Source organism: Carcharodon carcharias, chromosome 17, assembly GCF_017639515.1.
Source record: "Carcharodon carcharias isolate sCarCar2 chromosome 17, sCarCar2.pri, whole genome shotgun sequence".
NCBI lineage: Eukaryota > Metazoa > Chordata > Chondrichthyes > Lamniformes > Lamnidae > Carcharodon > Carcharodon carcharias.
The window spans coordinates 24,552,963-24,571,802 of NC_054483.1; the positions used below are offsets into that span (position 1 = coordinate 24,552,963).

The 18,840-nt window shown below is 43.5% G+C and overlaps 1 protein-coding gene across 1 annotated transcript; it reads right to left on the minus strand.

Moving 5' to 3' along the window:
• Positions 1–2,369: 2,369 nt before the first annotated feature.
• On the minus strand, positions 2,370–18,431 carry LOC121289832 (stanniocalcin-1-like). The gene is made up of 4 exons (XM_041209719.1): positions 18,157–18,431; positions 13,861–14,003; positions 9,666–9,877; positions 2,370–6,576 (listed from the first exon to the last, which is right to left on the minus strand). The coding sequence occupies exons 1-4, from the start codon at positions 18,299–18,301 to the stop codon at positions 6,303–6,305; spliced, it is 774 nt and encodes a 257-aa protein (XP_041065653.1). The 5' UTR covers positions 18,302–18,431; the 3' UTR covers positions 2,370–6,302.
• Positions 18,432–18,840: the final 409 nt, after the last annotated feature.

Consider the following 18,840-nt stretch of genomic DNA (forward strand, 5'->3'; position numbering starts at 1 on the left):
ACGAACAATTGTCCCACTAAGGCTGGCCGGAAATATCTGCCCTTGTGTCACTGGCGAGTGACACTGAGCACAAAAAGCAAAAGACAACAAACTCAGGCTTTCCGAGCTTGGCCGCCAGCCATGCAACAACTGATGGCACATTCCTGACGGATCGATCTGGCTGAGCGGGAGCATCCGCCATGAGAATGCAGTCATCCTCCTCGCAGCGCTCTGAACCACTCCCTGCCCCCCCCCCGCCCCCACTGCACACGTAGACTACCCAGAGAGAAAAAGGACTATGCAGATCCCTTGCTGAGGTGGTAATCCAAGCAGGAAGTGTGCATACCGCTGCAAGAACGTGCCTTTTTTTGTTCTCTCTTTGCCCTGGGTTCCAGTGTCACAACACATTGCAAGCTTCTGCAAGCCTACCAAAGACATCAATCACTATTTGCCTTGGCTTCTGGCCAAATCTGGCCTGGCTCCAGTCACTGAGTATGAGTGTAATCACATGTCTCTGTACATCTATTACACCCATGATCACAGCTACTGTCACCCACAGGCAAGCTTGGACGGCATACATTTTTGGAGGTTTGCATGCACCCTTGAGGGCTGGGTGGGAGGGTTAGTCAGTAACCGTTTCGAAACTGAAAATCAAAAAGAGCCATTTTCAAGTCTGCAGCTAGTTTTTCTTTCCCTCTCTCTCTTTCTCAGCTCATATCAATTGATGTTCAGCGGGTGAACCATGTTCCTGAGCCCTTGGCTGCTGCTACTTGTTAGTCGTTGGTTCGCAAGTCCACAAGGGAGGTGAATTCAGCTTCCTTCTCCCTCCCTCGATCTTGGCCTGCCTTTGCACTCTTTCGCCACAACACCCCCACCATCCCACCCCCCACCCACCCACCCTGTCTCCCCCCACTCTGCTTTCTGCATCTTCCCCACTCTCTGGGAAGAGTTTTCCCAGCGGAGGTGAGGGAAAGTGAAAACCAGGAATCTGTTGGGAAATAACTGGGTTGGTCTTTTGAAACTTGACAAATAGCCAAGGGTGTCATGTGTGGGAGAAACAGGTGACGTTAGATCTACAACATCCAAAGCTGTCCACCACGCGGGGGAGGTGGGGGGAGGGGGGGGTCAGTTTTCCTCAGAAAACCATAAGCTGTAGGAGCAGAAGTAGGCCATTCGGCCCATTGAGTCTGCTCTGCCATTCAATGAGATCATGGCTGATCTGATAATCCTCAACTCCACTTTCCTGCCTTTTCTTCATAACCCTTGATTCCCTTACTGAGTAAATATCTGTCTAACTCAGCCTTGAATATAATTAACAACCCAGCCTCTGCAGCCCTCTGCAGTAAAGAATTCAACAGAGTCACTACCCTCTGAGAGAAGAAATTCCTCCTCATCCCTGTTTTAAATGGACAAACCCTTAGTCTGAGATTATACCCTCTGGTCCTAGACTCTCCCACAAGGGGAAACAACCTCTCAGCATCCACCCTGTCCAGCCCCCTAAGAATCTTATATGTTTCCATAAGGTCACCTCTTTTTCTTCTAAATTCCAATGTGTACAGGCCCAACCTACTCAACCTCTCCTCATAAGAAAACCCCTCCATCCCCAGGAGCAACCTAGTGAACCTTCTCTTGACTGCCTCCAATGCCAGTATATCTTTCCTTAGATAAGGGGACCAAAATTGTTCACACTATGCATCTGCTGTACACTCATGGATAGAGACTGATTGCTATCATTTGATAGTTGCATTATCATTCTATCACATCACTCCCAGGATGATCGTCAGTGGACTAGACAAACCCTGACCTTCTAAAATAAACACAAAGTACTGCCGATGCTGGAGATCTTAAAGAAAAATAGTAAGTGATGCAAAATACTCAGCAGGTCTGGCTGCATCCGTGGAGAGAGAAACAGAGTTAACATTTCAAATCCAATATGACTCTTCTTCGGAACTTAAGAGTGGCAGGAATGTGAAGGGTTTTATGCTGTTGAAAAAGGGGAGTTGGTCAGGTGGAGCAAACAGGGCAGGTCAGGGATTGTGTAGAGGGTGGCAGAGATTAAATTACAAAGGTGTCATGTAACTAAAGGCAAAGAGAGTGAGAATGGTAGTAAAGGAACAAAGCATGGCTCCAGAGTGGGTGTGAATAGCAGAATAAAGGTCAAGCGCAGTCTGAAATCAAAATACCCTTTCTCAACAGCATAAAAGCCATCACATTTCTGCTCTGAAGAAGTCATATTGGACTCAAAACATTAACTCTGATTCTTTCTGTGCAGATGCTGCCAGACCTGCTGAGTTTTTCCATCAATTTCTTAGCTGTCCAGCAATCCCTTGGTTTCTCTAATGATGTGAACTGGAGAAAAGGGAAGAGGGAAAGAGTTCAGGAAACTGTAGTCTTGATGAATGTATATTTTAATTGTGGAATTGTTAAATGCATATAATCTGAGTGAGGAAGGCATTGAAATGACATGAAATAACATGATGAGCCATCAAAAATTTGTTTGCCATATTAATGAATGTAATTATAACTTCAATGCTTAAGTTACAAACATATAGTTACAAAACGGACAACATTCAGGAAGCCTTGAGTGCAAACACTAACCCACAGTAAGAAATCGTGCAGCTGATGCATCGAGAATCAAGGCACAAGGTAAAATACAGACCACTTAAATGACAATGTTAGGAAATAAAAATAAATAACATAGAATATCCTAGAAATATGTTTGGACTCCACCTGACAATTTGGTGTCTCAGTGAGTTTGGGGCCATCCATAATTTTCACCTTGGTACTTGGTGGGGGTTGCGGGGGAATTAATTTGTGGTTCCACCCCATGGAAATGTGAGTCTGTTATCAGAAAGCAGATGCTGGCATGAATCAAGCAGCTTACTGTGTCCTGTTCAAAAGCTCAAGATGCTTTGTGCATGATTAGTTGCTTTGAAGCACAGCGGCTGTTGTAGGGTTGGTCACTCTTTTGCACAGCAAGATCCACAAAGAGTAACAAGCTGAATGGACCCTGGAGGAGGTTTTTGGGGGGTTGGTTCACACCCTGGTCAACCGCCACAAGCAGTTTTTTCTGGCAGGGCTCTGGTGGGGTGGTGTCAGTGGACAGACAGCTTTCTGAGCATTTCTGGAACAAGAGGATAACTATGGATGGCTCCTCACCTGTCCATGGCATTTGTCATATTATTGGCTAGCTTACAGGAGCAACTGCTGCAAACCTTAAAGCAACAATTGTTTTTTTTTTGGTTAAGGATGACCCTAGTCTGTACTGTGAACAGGGAAGCCACCCTCTCAGCAAAACATTAGCATGAGTGACTGTTTTGCATTAACCTTTTCTTAAAGAAACTGGTACGCGATCAAGACTGACAGTGACCACCTCATTACCATCGGTCCCTCATGTATTTGTTACTTAGCTTGCATCAGCTTGATAGAAAAGAATTGTTGAAATATTTTGTTGAAGCTTCACCCCTCCCACAGTACAGACATTTGAAGCACTCAGGAAATTTTGCTGGATTATGGTGAAGTTCAGAGCACCATGCCTGAAGGAGGATATAGAGACTTTGGAGGGAGTGCAGCCTGTATTTCATAAATGATACCTGGACTCCAAGGGTCAAAGTTTAGGGAGAGATTACACAAACTAATGTTTTATTTCCTGTAATTTGAGAGGTCAAAGGGTGAGTTGATCAAAGTAGGGGAACTGATCGGATAGAGAGAGAGAAACTATTTCTGCTGGCTGGGGAGTCCAGGGTTTGGGGCTGTAGTCAAAAAATTTGACTTTCAGGAGTGAAATCAGCAGACTTCTTAGGAGTGGTAGACATTTGGAACTCTTGTCACCCAAATGGCAGTTGATGCTAGATCAATGGCTAATTATAAATCTAAGATTAACAATTTTTTGTCAACCAAAGGAATAAAGGGATTTTGGGTAAAGGCAGATGTATGGAGTTCAGTCACAGATCAACTATCATCTCACTGAATGGTGCAATGGACTCAAAGGGTTAAATTGCTTGCTCTTGTTCTTATATTTTACCATTTATATTCTCTGGTTAACCATTACTTTTCTCTCTATCTTGCCCCATCCAACCCTTTGGTGGCCAACGGTATTGTGACAGGGGCAATTACTCTACATAGTGGCAGGGTAGGGCAAGCAGGATTAAACATGGATATCCTCAACATTCCATGAATTCCCAGATTCTGAGAAGCTACTATGGCAGGGTCTCTAAGTGCCCAGTCTCTGCCAAGGTATTGTACAATTGCTCTTCCAAGTGTCCTAAGGATTTGGTTAATGAACAACATTAGCATCGCTCAGCCAAACCTTCACATCTCATCCATCTCTGCATCCATCTCCTGGCCTGGCCTAGCCTGCAATCAGATCAGGAAAATCTGAAGGAGGATGCATGCAAAATGTTGGTGTAATGTCTTTGCTGTTGAGTTGAAAGGACATTTTTATTCTTGCTCGGGCTGTAATGAGTTCAACGAACACAACTTTTCTTTTCTTCCTGTAAGTAACTTGCTCCCCATGTCTATGAAATCTTGGCTGTCGAGATGGTTGTAAGCACCACCTATCCTATTCTGTGATTCTCCCTGCGTGCGATGTGTTTTGTGATTACTACTCCTACTGGAGTATTGCGATGTGTCCGTGATTATCTCTGTGGGATTAGTTACTAAGATATGGGCCTGTCCATATTCATATTAAGATTATGCCCTCTTATTCGGAATGCCATCCACCAATGTTTCTTTGTCTCCCCTGTCAAATTCCTCTACCATCTTAAACACCAAGATTAGATCACCCCCTTAACCATTTGGAGGAAAGAAATTACATTTAAACTGTTGGGTGTGTAATTTCAAACAAAGAATTGTTGTGTTTTGAAGGGTGATCTTTGCTGATTCTTAACATCAAGGTGTTCGGAATGGGACTGGACATGTTCCAGAACCTTCAACTGCAAAGCAATATAACTGGGGCAAGGGATTCCTTAGCATTCTAAATCTATTCCAAAAACAATGTTTGATTGTTCCTGGCTCCTTTTTGCCAAGTCAGTTAAGAGTGCTACATGCTAAGGTGTAGAATTTCACTGGGTTTGATGCAGCATTGAGTATGAGATGTTAAAGAAATCCCCTTTTATACATGGCTTATAATGCGCCTTCACTGTGGAACAGAGGACATCCTACAGTATGATGCTTCCACGAGCCACACCAGCCTTCTCGCACATTCGGGGATAATTAAGAGTTCGGACGAATGCCGAGTGAGAATGAACACTTTTTCAGGCAGTGAGTTCCTATAATCTGGAATCCATTGTCTGACAGGGTGTTGAAAGCAGATTCAACAGTAATTTTAAAAAGGGAACTGGATATATTGTCACGTGCCTGAAAATGAAAAAGTGGGTGATTTAGGCTCACTGAATAGCTTTTCCAAAGAGCCAATACAGCCAGGATGTGCCTCATGGTTGTCTTCTGTGCTTGATTCTAAGAATTGGATCAAGATAGTGGGCAGAGAAGGGAGATGTTTATATCTGCTAGCATGAACAAAAACCCCCAGAGAGAATAAGACAAGGTTCTGCTAGTTTGTGCTACCCAATCTCTGATGAAAGCTTGACTTCCTGGAGGTATTGGATCGTGAACACGAATGTATGTGACTGTCTCTACTTGGATTGTGGAATTAAATCACCCGTCCACTTGGTGAGACAAGCTCTCGGAGAGATTTTCCCAAATAGTACGGACCTCAACTACCTGCCAGGTCCAGCATAAGGCTGAAAGCCGGCGATAGCTGAGCTGGATCAAGAGTTCAAATCTCACAATGGCAAACTATGAAACAATTAACTTCATCTGAAACAGATGGAAACGGGTTTGTACTCGAAAGAGTTACTCTATATGTAATATTCCTGTACCTACTGTTCAAGCAGAGATATTCATTTATTCCGAATATATCTGCCCACAGCCAGCTTCAGTGGCTACTCGGAGTTGTCTAACATCTCACATCATCTGCTCCAGATGGAAGGTTAACATTGCTGGGGGAAAAGATAAAGGGAGTGAGTGGCATTTGGAAATATTAATGCTGATAATTGACCTGGACTGGATTCAAACCAACATGTATTTGGCTTGTGTTCTCTAAGGAAAAAAGATGCTCTGACTCTCGGTTACTCTCTGCCAGTTTAAAGAGCTTGCACTTTGATGCTTACTGCTCACTAGTTAGTCTCCTGCTCAAGTTGGATTTGGGCACTTGCTCCCTGTTAGCTGCCATGATATGAACAGTACCAATTGGAAGGATTACACTGGGAACACCTTGGTTCTGCAGACAGGTCCAGGCATCCTTTCCTTACCCTCCTCCATTATCACTCATTCTCAGCCGATGTCAGCTTTGTGCCCAGACGGGCGGCTGCCTGTTGGCCATTGAGATTCCGGAGGAAGACGCGCAGTTTTTGGTGTTCGCTGGATGACCGGCTGTTGAAGCTGGTCCTCTGTGGTGATGACAAGCAGTGGTCACTTTGCAGCAGGTGAACGAAGCCAGAAAAATGCGTCCCCAAGCCCACCATCATGTTCTCTCTTATGCCGTTCACTGTCTCATCATCGCATTCCAGAAGACTCCTCAGCAGCTTGTTGTAATATCTTGAGGTAACAACACAAATGGAGAGAGAAATGAAATGAGAGCTCACCTTGACATTTCAAAAGGGGAATTCAAAATCAATAATTATGAACCCTCAATGAAAGCATACCTTTCAACTGTACTTCCACAACTATTGATCTTTTCTCAAGGCGTTTTACTTTTCAATCACAGTTAAAGTCAATCAGAAGTCTTTCAATGTTTATAGGGGGGATAAAAACCTCTGACGATCTGCACGTCCTTGGAATGCCCCAAAGAGACAATGAATGACTTTCTGAGCGTAGTCACCAGCAAACACATAAGCTGAGTTGCTCCCAGTAAACTCTCCCAAACAGCCGTGAGATAAGCGAGCATTAGATCTGTTTTGGTGCTGTTGGCTGACAAGTGAGTGTTGGCCAGGACACTAGATGGAACTCTGCGTTCTTGTTCAGTTAATGTGGTGGGACATTTATGTCCATCTGAACAGGGAGACAGGAGCTCAGTTTCATGTTTCACTCAAAAGTTGGTGTCACCAACAGTGCAGCACTCCCTCAGTACTGCACTGAAGTGTCACCTGGATGGCCTGCTCAAGCCCTGGAGCGGGACTTGAATCCATGATAGCCTGACTGTAGAGGCAACAGTGCGATCACTGAACCAAACTATATTAGGAAGTGACTTGCTTTGCCAAAACTCAAAGGCAGTATTCAGTAAGAATTCCCATTGTGATAACCTGACTCCAATGGGCTGCATTGCAAATCCCTCACTGCAGCTATAAGTGACTACCTGTGCTCATAGGAAAACATTACTGTCAGTGCTTCAATCATTTTAGCTTGAGGCCCTGGGGGGGAGTGTGGTGGGGAAGAGACCGTCAACTACCTCCTTCTGAATGTGCCTTTGCAAAGCAGCTCTGGAGAGAGATGCAGTGGTTTTTACCGAGGTCCATCCCAAGCAGCTCTGTGCTCAATGGGATGTTCCCAGGGACACACACTGTTTAGTTTGCTGACCTTGCATTGCAAAGTGCTGTGTATAACTGCTAGCACATTCTGAGGTCCAAGGCTACGTGCTGAGGGATGCACTGGAGCAACTGCTGCAAAGGCTCAATGGGGGCAGGCCACTGTCAAAGGCCTTCCCACTGTAGACCACCGAGAGACTGGAAAATGGGTATGTTTGACATGAAATAGATGTTGTAATGATAACCTGTAATTGTAGTGAAGTACCTCAGAATGCCACATACTGCATTGAAAAAAAATGGATCTGTGTTACGCTTGGTAAAATATCATCAGCTCATAATTGTTACTTTGTGTACATTTACAAATTTTGTGACTGAAGTATATTTTTAGGAAAGAAAATCTTTGCTTGAGGCCAACCCAACAGGACTGCAACCCAAGTTTTGTATGGGGAATTTTAGAGATAGATACAGCAAGCTAGAGCTGTGACAGTTTGTGTGCATTTTAGAACAGCCTATATTTCCCAGAAAATGATTACATCACTCTTACTGGAGTCATTTCAGGTACTATCCCTACCACAATCAGCATGGGCAGTGCTACTAGTGATTGGTCAATGCCGGACACCAGTTCAGTAACCTAATCACCACCAACATTTGCCACTGGTTTTCGGGATGGATGGATTTGATATGGATTTACCGAAGCTTCTGCCTCCACACTTTGACGGCTTTTCATGTTGTTGCTGAGCTTCAGTGTGGTTTCACTAATACCATGTTGTCTTGGCTTCCCTAACCTTCGTGAGGCTTTGCTCCCTTTGGATAGACTTGAGATAGTATAGTTTAAATTCAAACCTTTTGTTACAAACCAGTTACAAAGACCTCATAGTAAGCACGTGGCAATCAGGACACAGCCAGTGCTGCATCCAGCTCTCTTGGAGCTTCTCAGTCATCTGCATACTGATGTTGGAGTTACATCACTAATATCATAATGGTCTCTTGAACTTATTTATTGACCCATTGCTCTGCAGGAGGCAGAACCCTTCATGGTGGAAATGCCATCAAGATTCACATCACCTTGCACTTAGCAAAGGTGCTTGCGACCAGGAAACCACCACCTAGCTGCAGTTCAGAACCAAATGTAGCACCTTTTCACAATCTCAGAAATGTTCCCAAGTGCTTTACAGCCAATGAAGTACATTTTGAAGTGTAGTTACTGTTGTCAGGTAGGAAATGAGGCAGTTAATTTGTGCACAGCAAGCTCCCACAAAGGGCAATGTAAGAACGGCCAGATAATCTGCTTCAGTGATGTTGGTTGAGGGATAAACATTAACCATGACAACAGGGAGAACTGCCCTACTCTTTTTCGGATCATGCCCTGGGGTCTGTTACTTCCATCCATCTCAGATTATCTCACCTGAATGATGGCACTCCTGACCTTGCAGCACTCCCTCAACCCTGCACTGGAGTGTCAGCCTAAAGTTTTATGATGTCAGTGCAAGGGTGGCCATTGCCAATCCTTAACCACTGTACCAGGGTCAAGCCCTCAGGTCTGGAGGTTAATCAGTGGAGACCTGACAATAGTCAACCAATGGCCATGATGATTAGTTAAATAAAAATCAGAGGAACTGGCACTTCATTTGATCTTGCAAATGTATGGCTGACTTGCAGGGCCATTTTAATAAAAGTGGGACAGATTCTTCGAGATACAATGCCTCAGCTAGAAACTGGCACAGAAAATATTCAGGTCACTTTCTGAATAAGTAAAGGAGTCAAACTACATTTTACTTTGATTCATAGGATCATTGGGAGCGTTGGATAAAAAAAGGACCTGGGTCCATCTTGTTCATCTTTACCATCCTGGCAATTATATCATACATTGATAATGACGTTATTGACTAATCATAGCTATCAATCTCTGCTGATTAATCTACAACAGAGCAAGACATGAGGTGAGGAAACCCCACTGGTGGAGAGCTTTGGGAACCATAGGTCCAAAATCACTTGTTCCTCCCAAGCTCAGTACAGTTATGACACTTCATCTCTTAAATCACTCATAAACTGGATCCCAAATGTTCAAAGGAATTTATCAAGTTTGCTTGGGAATCAATCAATCCCTAGGGAAACCTATTCCATAGATGGAATTCTGATACTTAAACATTTCCAGTACTATACCTGTTTTTGAAATACGCAGGGAGCTGAATGACTTCTGTTATTGCCACAGTGTTATGCTTTGCCATTGTACAGATGTCCAGTTTCCTGTAACACTCCTCCTGAATGTCCGCTATCATTTTTTGAAAAGCCGAGCATCTACGAATGGTGAAGAAGGCTTTGGAAGTGATTCCGTTAACGATGCACTTCAAACTGTCCTTGACGAATGCTTTTCCCTATGGTATAAAAATACTCGTCAGTCCCGAAACGTAGTCTAAAGGCTGAACTGTATATATCGGAAATAACTGCAAAAGTATCTTTTCTTGGAACATTCAAATCAAAAGCTTCAGCAACAGCAGTGTATTTTTTTGTCCCAAGTGCCTCTCTCCCTTTACTTCACCCAGTCTAATGGTCCAAGCTCTGTTCGCTAACGTCAGCATTTTACTCAGATGTAAGGGTCCATGCTTGCTGTTCCTGGAGATGTAGAGTTCTATGATCTTGGATCTGACTTTAGCTTCAGACTACCTGGACCACAGTAAAACCTTTCCTTCTCTACCTTTTATGTTTTACCTGGGCAGTTGTGGCCCAGCATTAATGATGATTCACGAACACCATGCTTTCTCGTCTTACCATACCTTGATAAAGCTTTGCCGCCCCCTTTTCAGACCAAGAGATAGTCGGTATAGTTTAACTTCAAACAATTTATTATTTATTTACAAAGACCTCCAGGTAAGCACATGGTTTCCAGGACACAGGCCCCTGTTCTGTGCTTAGCTCTCTTGTAGCCTCTCGGTCATTTGACTACTGATGTCACTCTTACATCATTAATTTCATCATGGTCATAAAATAACCATCAACCCATTACTCTACATTTTTAACATCTTCTCTCTGCTTGTTCTGCCAATCATTAGTGCTAACCCGAGCAAAGTAGACATAATGAGACATCTAACTGCAGGAAAGAGCAGAAGCAAGTCTATTCTCTCCAACTGTAGATGACCCTGCCGCTTGATCCCACCTTTAATTGGAGCTTTGCGGATGCACTGACAGTTGCCTTGCATGCAGTTGATTCCATCGTTTATCATTGGCTGAAGCTTCACAAGTACAGCAGCTGAGTGGTTACTTTAATGAACTCGTAATCCAGGGGCCTGGACTAATAATCTGGAGAAGTGAGCTCAAATCCCACCACAGCAGATGGTGGAACTTAAATTCAATGAATAAATCAGGAACAAAAAGCCAATCCCAGTACTGGTAATCACGAAATCACCAGATTGTCGTAAAAACCCACCTGGTTCACAAATGTCCTTTCGCGAAGGAAAGGTCTGGCCTTTTTGTGACTCCCAAGTTTCAAGAATGCATGGGATGTGTTCCCCCAGTCTCCTCCAGATTCTCTTTCTGGCTCGTTCTTAAAAGTGGGTACATAAGATTTCTGGATTATACTGACTACCTGCCTTGTGACTACTTCAGAATGGCTTGCAAGTTGCTCAACTGATTTCTTCTTCCTATAATTGCTCCCATTCTAAGTTGACTAACTTTCACCCAAAATTTGCTTCAGAACCTTGATCTTCAGCTCCCTTGATGTTGCTGCTATGTTACTGATAAATGAAAGCAGTGTCGCCTTGGAGCTAGAGTGTTCTGACAAGGTGAGATTGTACTTGTACCTGTACAACTTACAGTGTACCTCAAGGTAGCTCAAAGGACTTGCCAAATACAACCTGCTTGAGTTGGGAGATACTGCAGGTCACTGTGACTCATCATCCAATGCGAGGCCCAAATGAAATCCTGCCACCACCCCCCCCCAGCTCAATTGTCAAACGCTTGGCTACCATGCCATGGTGAAGATGATATTTGTTTCTTCCATCCACTTTGAGGTTTAAGATTGTTGGCAAAAGTACCAGGGTTTGATCAGGGAGATTTTTTTTTTCCCACACAGTGAGGTTGTTTCGATCTGGAAATGAATGTTTAAATGTGGTGGAAGCAGATTCAACGTGAACTTTCTAAAGGGAACTGGACAAATGCTGGAAGGAGGAAACATTTTCAGGGCGATGGAGCAAGAGCAAGCAAGTGCCACCAGCTGAATAAAAGAGCCAGCAGAGGCACAATGGGCTGAATGGCCTCCTTTTTTGTGTTGCATGTTTCTGTTCTATTTAGTTTGCAGGTTGAATTTTGAAAAGTTTACTAAAAATCTAAGAACATAAGGAATAGGAGCAAGAATAGACTATATGGCTCATCAAGCCTGATCTGCCATTCAATATGATTGTGTCTGATCTTCAACTTCAGTTTGATTTTCCCTGCATCCTATGAGAGCCTAAAAGTTTGTCTATCTCAGCGATAAAGATATTCAATGATGGAGCATTCACTACCCCCTGGGCTGGAGAATTCCAAGGATTCACAACCCTTTGAGTGAAGAAATTTCTCCTCATCTCAGATCTCTCCATCTGCTGAAATGATCAACCTGTTATCCTGATACTGTGCCCCTTTGTATGAGTGACTTGACTTGGCAAGATTGAAAGTGATTTCACAAAGAATGATACAGCTGGGGAGCTCCATACCATCTACCCATCAAATTAGAACTATCGGGAAAGACACAATGATAGGCTGAGGCTTTTCTCTCTGCAAAGGAAACCGCTGAGAAGTAACTGTCTTTAAAATTACAATAGGCGAGGTGTCGACAAAATGTTTCCAATTGTAGGAGTCCAAAATTAGGGGTTATCAATACAAGGTAGCGTCATATAGAGTTATACAGCACAGAAACAGCCCTTTGGCCCATCGAGTCCATGCCAACCATCAAGAACCTATCTATCCTCATCCTATTTTCCATAACTTGGCCCGTAACCCTGTATGCTATACCGTTTCAAGTGTTTATCTAAATACTTCTTAAATGTTGTGAGGATTCCTGCCTCTACCACCTCCTCCGGCAGTGTGTTCTAGATTCCAACCACCTTCCGGGTGAAAAAATATTTCCTCAAATTCCCTCTAAACTTCCTGCCCCTTATCTTAAGTCTATGCCCCCTGGTTATTGACACCTCCGGTAAGGGGAAAAGTTTCTTCCTATCAACCCTATCTGTGCCCCTCATAATTTTGTATACCTCTACCAGGTCCTCCCTCAGCCTTCTCTGCTCTAAGGAAAACAACCCTAGCCTATCCAGTCTCTCCTCATAGCTGAAATGCTCCAGCCCAGGCAACATTGTGGGGAATCTACTGTGCACCCTCTCCAGTGCAATCATATCCTTCCTATAATGCAGATTCCAGAACAGCACACAATACTCCAGTTGTAGTCTAACCTGTGTTTTATACAACTCCAGCAATAACTTCTATGCTCTTATATTCTATAATTTGGCTAATAAAGGCAAGTATGCCTTCTTAACCACCTTATCTACCTATGCTGTTGCCTTTGGGGGTCCATGGACATGTACTTCAAGGTCTCTCTGATCCTCTGTACATTCTAGGGTCCTACCATTCATTGTGTATTCCCTTGCCATGTTAGTCTTCCTGAAATTCATCACTTTACATTTCTCAGGATTAAATTCCATTTGCCACTGCTCTGCCCATCTTACCAGCTCATCTATATCATCCTGTGATTTAAGGCTTTCCTCCTTCCCTAAGGGCATTGAACCAGATGGGTTCAATTCCAGATTATTAATTGGATTTAAATTCCACCAGCTGCCTGGTGGGATTTGAACCCACGCACCCCAGGGCATTAGTCTGGACTGCTGGATTACTAGCCCAATGTCATACCAATACACCACTGTCTCCCTCCTAAGCACACAGTGCCTTTGTCTCAAAGCACTTAGTAGCCAATGAAGTCCTTTTGAAGTGTAGTCACTGCTGTAAGGTAGGCGATAAGATAAACAATTTTCACAAGCAAGCTCCCACAGACCACAATGTGATAATGACAAAATAATCTGGTTCAGTGATATTGATTGAGTAATAAATATTGGCCAGGACACCAAAGTGCCCTGCTCTTCTTCAAAATAACGCCGTGTCCACCTGAGAGGGCAGACAGGGTCTTGGTTTAAAATTTCATCTGAAAATCAGTGCCTCCAACAGTGCAGCATTCCCCCAGTACTGCACTTAATTTTTTTTTTTGTGTGTGTGTGTGTGTGTGCATGTCTCTGGACCCACAAACATCTGACTTGAGGAGAGAGTGATACCCACTCAGCTACAGCAGACACTCGTACCCCATAGGGCCAGCCTCGTGTCTCATACAAGAACCCCATACCTGAGTGTCAAACTTTGCAGCGTTATACAGGAAGGACCTGCAGATACCGTACATCCCATTGGTGTCACAGGTTGAATTTTCCAGACAGGCAAATGCCCCACAGCCCACGTGGAGTGCGTTGTTCAGGCACCGGATGATCTCAGCTACAAAGCAGAGAGAACAAACTGAATGTTAATGGGGAAAGGTTGGCAGAGACATCAGTCGGGTAGCCAACTCTCGAGGGTTACCCCACATTTTTTCAGAATTGAAGATGAAGCTCCAAAACAGCGTTGTTAACAACCTCCCTGGGCTGCTCGCTGCAGTGTCCAGGAAACTCACCTCCAGCTCCTGGAAATCCTGGATCATCTTTGGCAACCCTCCTCACCAGCAATGGATTTGAAATTCTATTGGGATTATGGCGCTAAAAGGTCACAGGGACATGTACTGATGATTGTTTTTTTTTTTTAAATTATCTCTTTCTTCCCTCAGCCCCCTGAAGGTTTAGCAAGATAGCAGCTAAAGCTCTACTGACTCCACCCCAACTTGCACCAAGTTACCTGGGGTGCACCTTTGGACCATGTCGTTGCAGGAATATGCTATCAGTGTGATGCCTAAGATGTGACAGACAGGAACTGCACACACAAGACATTCCATTGGAAGAAATTTTATTTTTTAATATGTCAATAACTTGACAAATGCATATAGTTCCTGGCAGCTTTGCATTTCATTTATGACAATGTTCATGTTCTATAGAAAGTGCCATGGCTGTAATTACACCCTCCTGCCAGTGGAGACACTATGGCACACTTGTCACAAGGCAGGAAATGCAGCATGACAAGGTTTCAGAGGCAGGAAGCATTACAAATGTGCGCAGAGCAATTTATATAGGAATAAGGACAGAATTGGTGCAATATTAAAATGGGGACTGAATTATACCTGCCAACCCTAAAGTGAAAATGATCCATTCTCTAACCTATCACCTGAAGATTACACTTGCTCTCAACAACCCACTGTGGGATGACTAAGGTTATATCACACCCAGGCAAATTTATGGAAAATGTACACTTTACCTGTTAGAGTAACATGGAGAATGGATAATCTGCGTTGAAACAAGATGGAGTCAAAAGGTCAGGTGACCTCCTTTCTTGTCTGTCCATTTACATAAAACTGCTAAAGGTTGGAAGTTTGCTTGGTTGTCTGATCAGGACATTAAAATGTAAATTTGGGACATTTCACTGAGAAAAGCATTCAAATGCAACATATAATTCTTGTGAATTTTAATGGCTGCTATTGTCCAAATGCATACAGAAATGACTGCACAATGGCCTCAGAGACTTATTGGCTGAAGAATGGAATTCTGTCGAATGGTTATGAGGGGAACCCATTCTAACACAAGGAGATACAAACGGCCAAAACACAAAACCCCTTTGTGTGTCAATGCTCAAGTTGCCAGGGATTATTTCTATGGACAATGGAAAAACAGATACTATGGTTGCCTGTCAGAAACCAGTTTGTGATAAGGAACACTTGTGAACACATGTTTTTGAGAGTAGCCTCATGTCAGTCTGTCTGGGAGACAAAGGAACTCAGAGGGAGAAGATCCCACCCAGCAAAAGGAAGGACATTGCTTAGAATTCACTAACAGGCAGAGAGGTGAAACTTATCTTTTACCTACCGATTTGAAGAAGCAACCCAGATCTTTACTGCATGAACCTGCTGCACCTCAACTGTACCAAAGCCAGAAACCTGCTCTGCAAGTCATAAGCCACTCCAGATTCATTGCCAGAAACTTCCGACCTTCATTTCCTCAGTGAACAAAAAGTAGTCATCAGGTCTGCAACCTTTCCAGCTTCCATCTCAAAAGACTCAGGTATGACCCATTGACATTTTGGACTTCTTAAAAACAAACCTAAAGGAATGCTGACTCCTTTGTACTCACCTTTTCTTGTGCACATTTTTGTGTGTCTTGTGTGTGTGTGTGTGTGTAAAATGAATACATTTGGGTGTTGAGAAATAATGATTTATTACTTCTTATGAAGACTTAAGAGAAAACCAGTTTTGTGTCTGTTCTTGAGAGTCAGAGCACTCGAGGGGTTAAAACACTTCTTCAAAAAATATGTTGTTGTGATCAGTTGAGAGATGGAAAAAGGGGAAACTATCCTACCCTCTCTGCCCTGTCTGTAGCACTGCATATATGAGAGAATGCACAAGTGACAAACTGGCTGTGATGGAATGTTGAATTTAATTAAGGCTTCTGTTGCTTCCTCATAATACTTCTTATCAAGCCTCACATTTAAGTTGACGTTCTCCAGAAGCCACAGAAAGCAAATTCCTCAAACCAGTACAGTTTGTGAATGAGCTTGCATTTCTGTGGTGCATTTTATGACCTCAATTAGACCCTGAGCGCTTAACAACCAATGAGATACTTTAGATGCGTACTCAATTCTGTAATGCAGGAAGCATGGCAGCCAATTTTTTACACAGCAAGCTCCCATGAAGAGTGAATGAGGTGTAACTGCAGTTCAATTGTTTTTAATGGTATTTATTGAGGGATAAATATTGGCCAGAACACCAGGGGGAACTCCCCCTGCTCTTCTTCGAGATGTGCCATGGGATATTTTACACCCTCCTCAGGGGTCAGATGTGACCTCAGTTTAATATCTCATCAGGAAACTGGTGGTTCTGACAGCATAGCACTCACTCAGGCTGAGCTTGTGCCTTTGGAGAAGCTGATGACTGAGCCAAAGCTGCCATTGGTATAGCAATGCTAACTGCACATTCAAAATAAATGTCTGGGTGTGAAGCTCATGGTGATGCCTCTGAAGCATTAAAGGTGAATTCTTCATGGTTTTCACCACCACCAGTGAAAACCTAATGACAGCACTCAAAAACCATTTCCTCCATTTGATGCGAAGCAATGAGACTTCAAGGAAGGCACATTTTGTGTGAAGGGTCTTGCTAAGGAAAAGCTTAAGTCGGCATTTGGAAGTCAAGTATTGCAAAAAAAAGGGAATAAAATAGTGAAATGCACTTTGGAGCATCAGGTGACATTCAGACTAATAGCTGGTGTCCATAATCATTGCTGCAAAATACCTTGTAAAGGATGCTTGATGTGATTTCTCAGACACTCCACTCTCTATTGCATGTTTTATCAGCAGCTCTCCGCGGTATTGGAAGCAGCCACTCAGTCAGTACCATACAGAATGCAGCAAAGCAAATCAGAATATACCTTTTTCTTACAGAAGCTACTTGTGCAAATTTTTTGCTTTTGATTTTTCAAACAATTCAGCAGATTTCTCAACTGAGATTGAACATTACAAAAAAAAAGACCCCACATGAGAGCAGACTGAGCTCCATCTCTGGGTTGTGACAGCTGCATAAATGGGGGTTGTCAAAAAACAGAGCAAGATCCAAGAGTATGGACACGTTGACATAGACTTCACCAGCAGACACAGTCTCAGTTGTGCTAAGTTTAGATGTTCAACTTTGCATTCTGTCACTAACTGAGTGGTGCTACTTGATATTATTTCCCATTCAAAAATTTAAAAAAAGAGACTTAAAAATTTGTTTGTCTTGAGCGTGTTTCACCCTGGTTTCCCTTGGCAGCTGAGCACTTTGAGGAGTGAGCAAGCACACACACACACACTCGCACACCCCTGGGTACTGCGGAAAACAACGTCCAGGAAGACAATGCTACAGTCTGGTTTGTGTAAGCTGACTCCTTTCCTTCAGTGTTCAGTGCAGACCCCCTTCCCCTCCCCTCCCCTCCACACACACAGAGTCCACACCTTTATCTCCTACCAGGTAGTCACTTGAACAATGCCCCATCACCACACTTGCAGGTAAAAGTTCATGTTTTTAAATATAAAATCAGTATGGTCTATAGATCCAGGAAACTTAATGACAGTGCATTGAACGGACACAAGTTTTATTTTGAAAGTAACCAGTTTTTACAGTAACAACTGTATTTACAGTATAAACGAATCTCAATGGCAACATGCTCAGCAGGAAGTGATTGGCCAGCTCAGGTTAGAACGTGAAACTGTATCCACTTCTAGCAATTCTGCTGCTCCAAAACTGGGTGCAGAAAGCATATTACCTGAAAAAACACGTCAAAATTGGATTTTGTTTCAAGCAGTCGTAAACTGTACATAAATGCCTGCACTTGCCTTGCCTGTATTGTACAGGAGGTCCAGTGAGTGGGATAGGAGACGCCAAGAGTGAGGAACTGGAGAAGCCGGGTCCACTGCGGAGAACCCGGTCTCCAGCTGATTTAAACCTGGGCACAAGACAAGAGCAGGAGCTGTGTGCACTTACCTGAATTCTGCGCGGAAAATCTCATCCTTCTGGATGGCAGAGAGTCGTTCTTATCCTCAACAGGTGGAGCTATTTCATCTGCAGCCGACCAGCCACCGAGCTGAACGGACACCAGGATCGCAAAGAGAGCTGATTTGTGGAACATCGCTGCAGACGAGTCGGTGATCAGGTCAACTGAGCTCGTCCACCTCTTTCTCTGCTCTCTCTCGCACCAGCTTCAGTGTGTATCTGGATGGATGGGTGTGTGTGTGTGTGTGTGTGTGTGTCACTTTATGAACTGCAAAGGCACATTTATACAAGTGTTATCTCGGGGGAAGATCTCAATGAAATCGTAAGCAGAATCATAGCTACCAATGAAAGGCATCTTACTGGAACTGTCCATTCAGAATTCGACATCAGTACTCGCCACCCTGAATAATTGTCCTGAAGTTGGAGGCGCAAGCGCACAAAGGCAGCACTTAGAATGAGAGAGCAGGCTGGCAGCCCCACATTGCGAGTTTGCAAGCGTTTTCATTGATTTTTTTTTGGGGGGGGTGGGGGGTGGGGGTTATTTAACAATGTAAGTGCAGTTGAACGCACTGCTAGTTATACTGGAGGTTCACACGCAAATCATATTGCATTTTAATTTACAATTTTAAAAAAGAGATAAGTTTCTTAAATAAAACTGGCATTTGGTTAAAAATC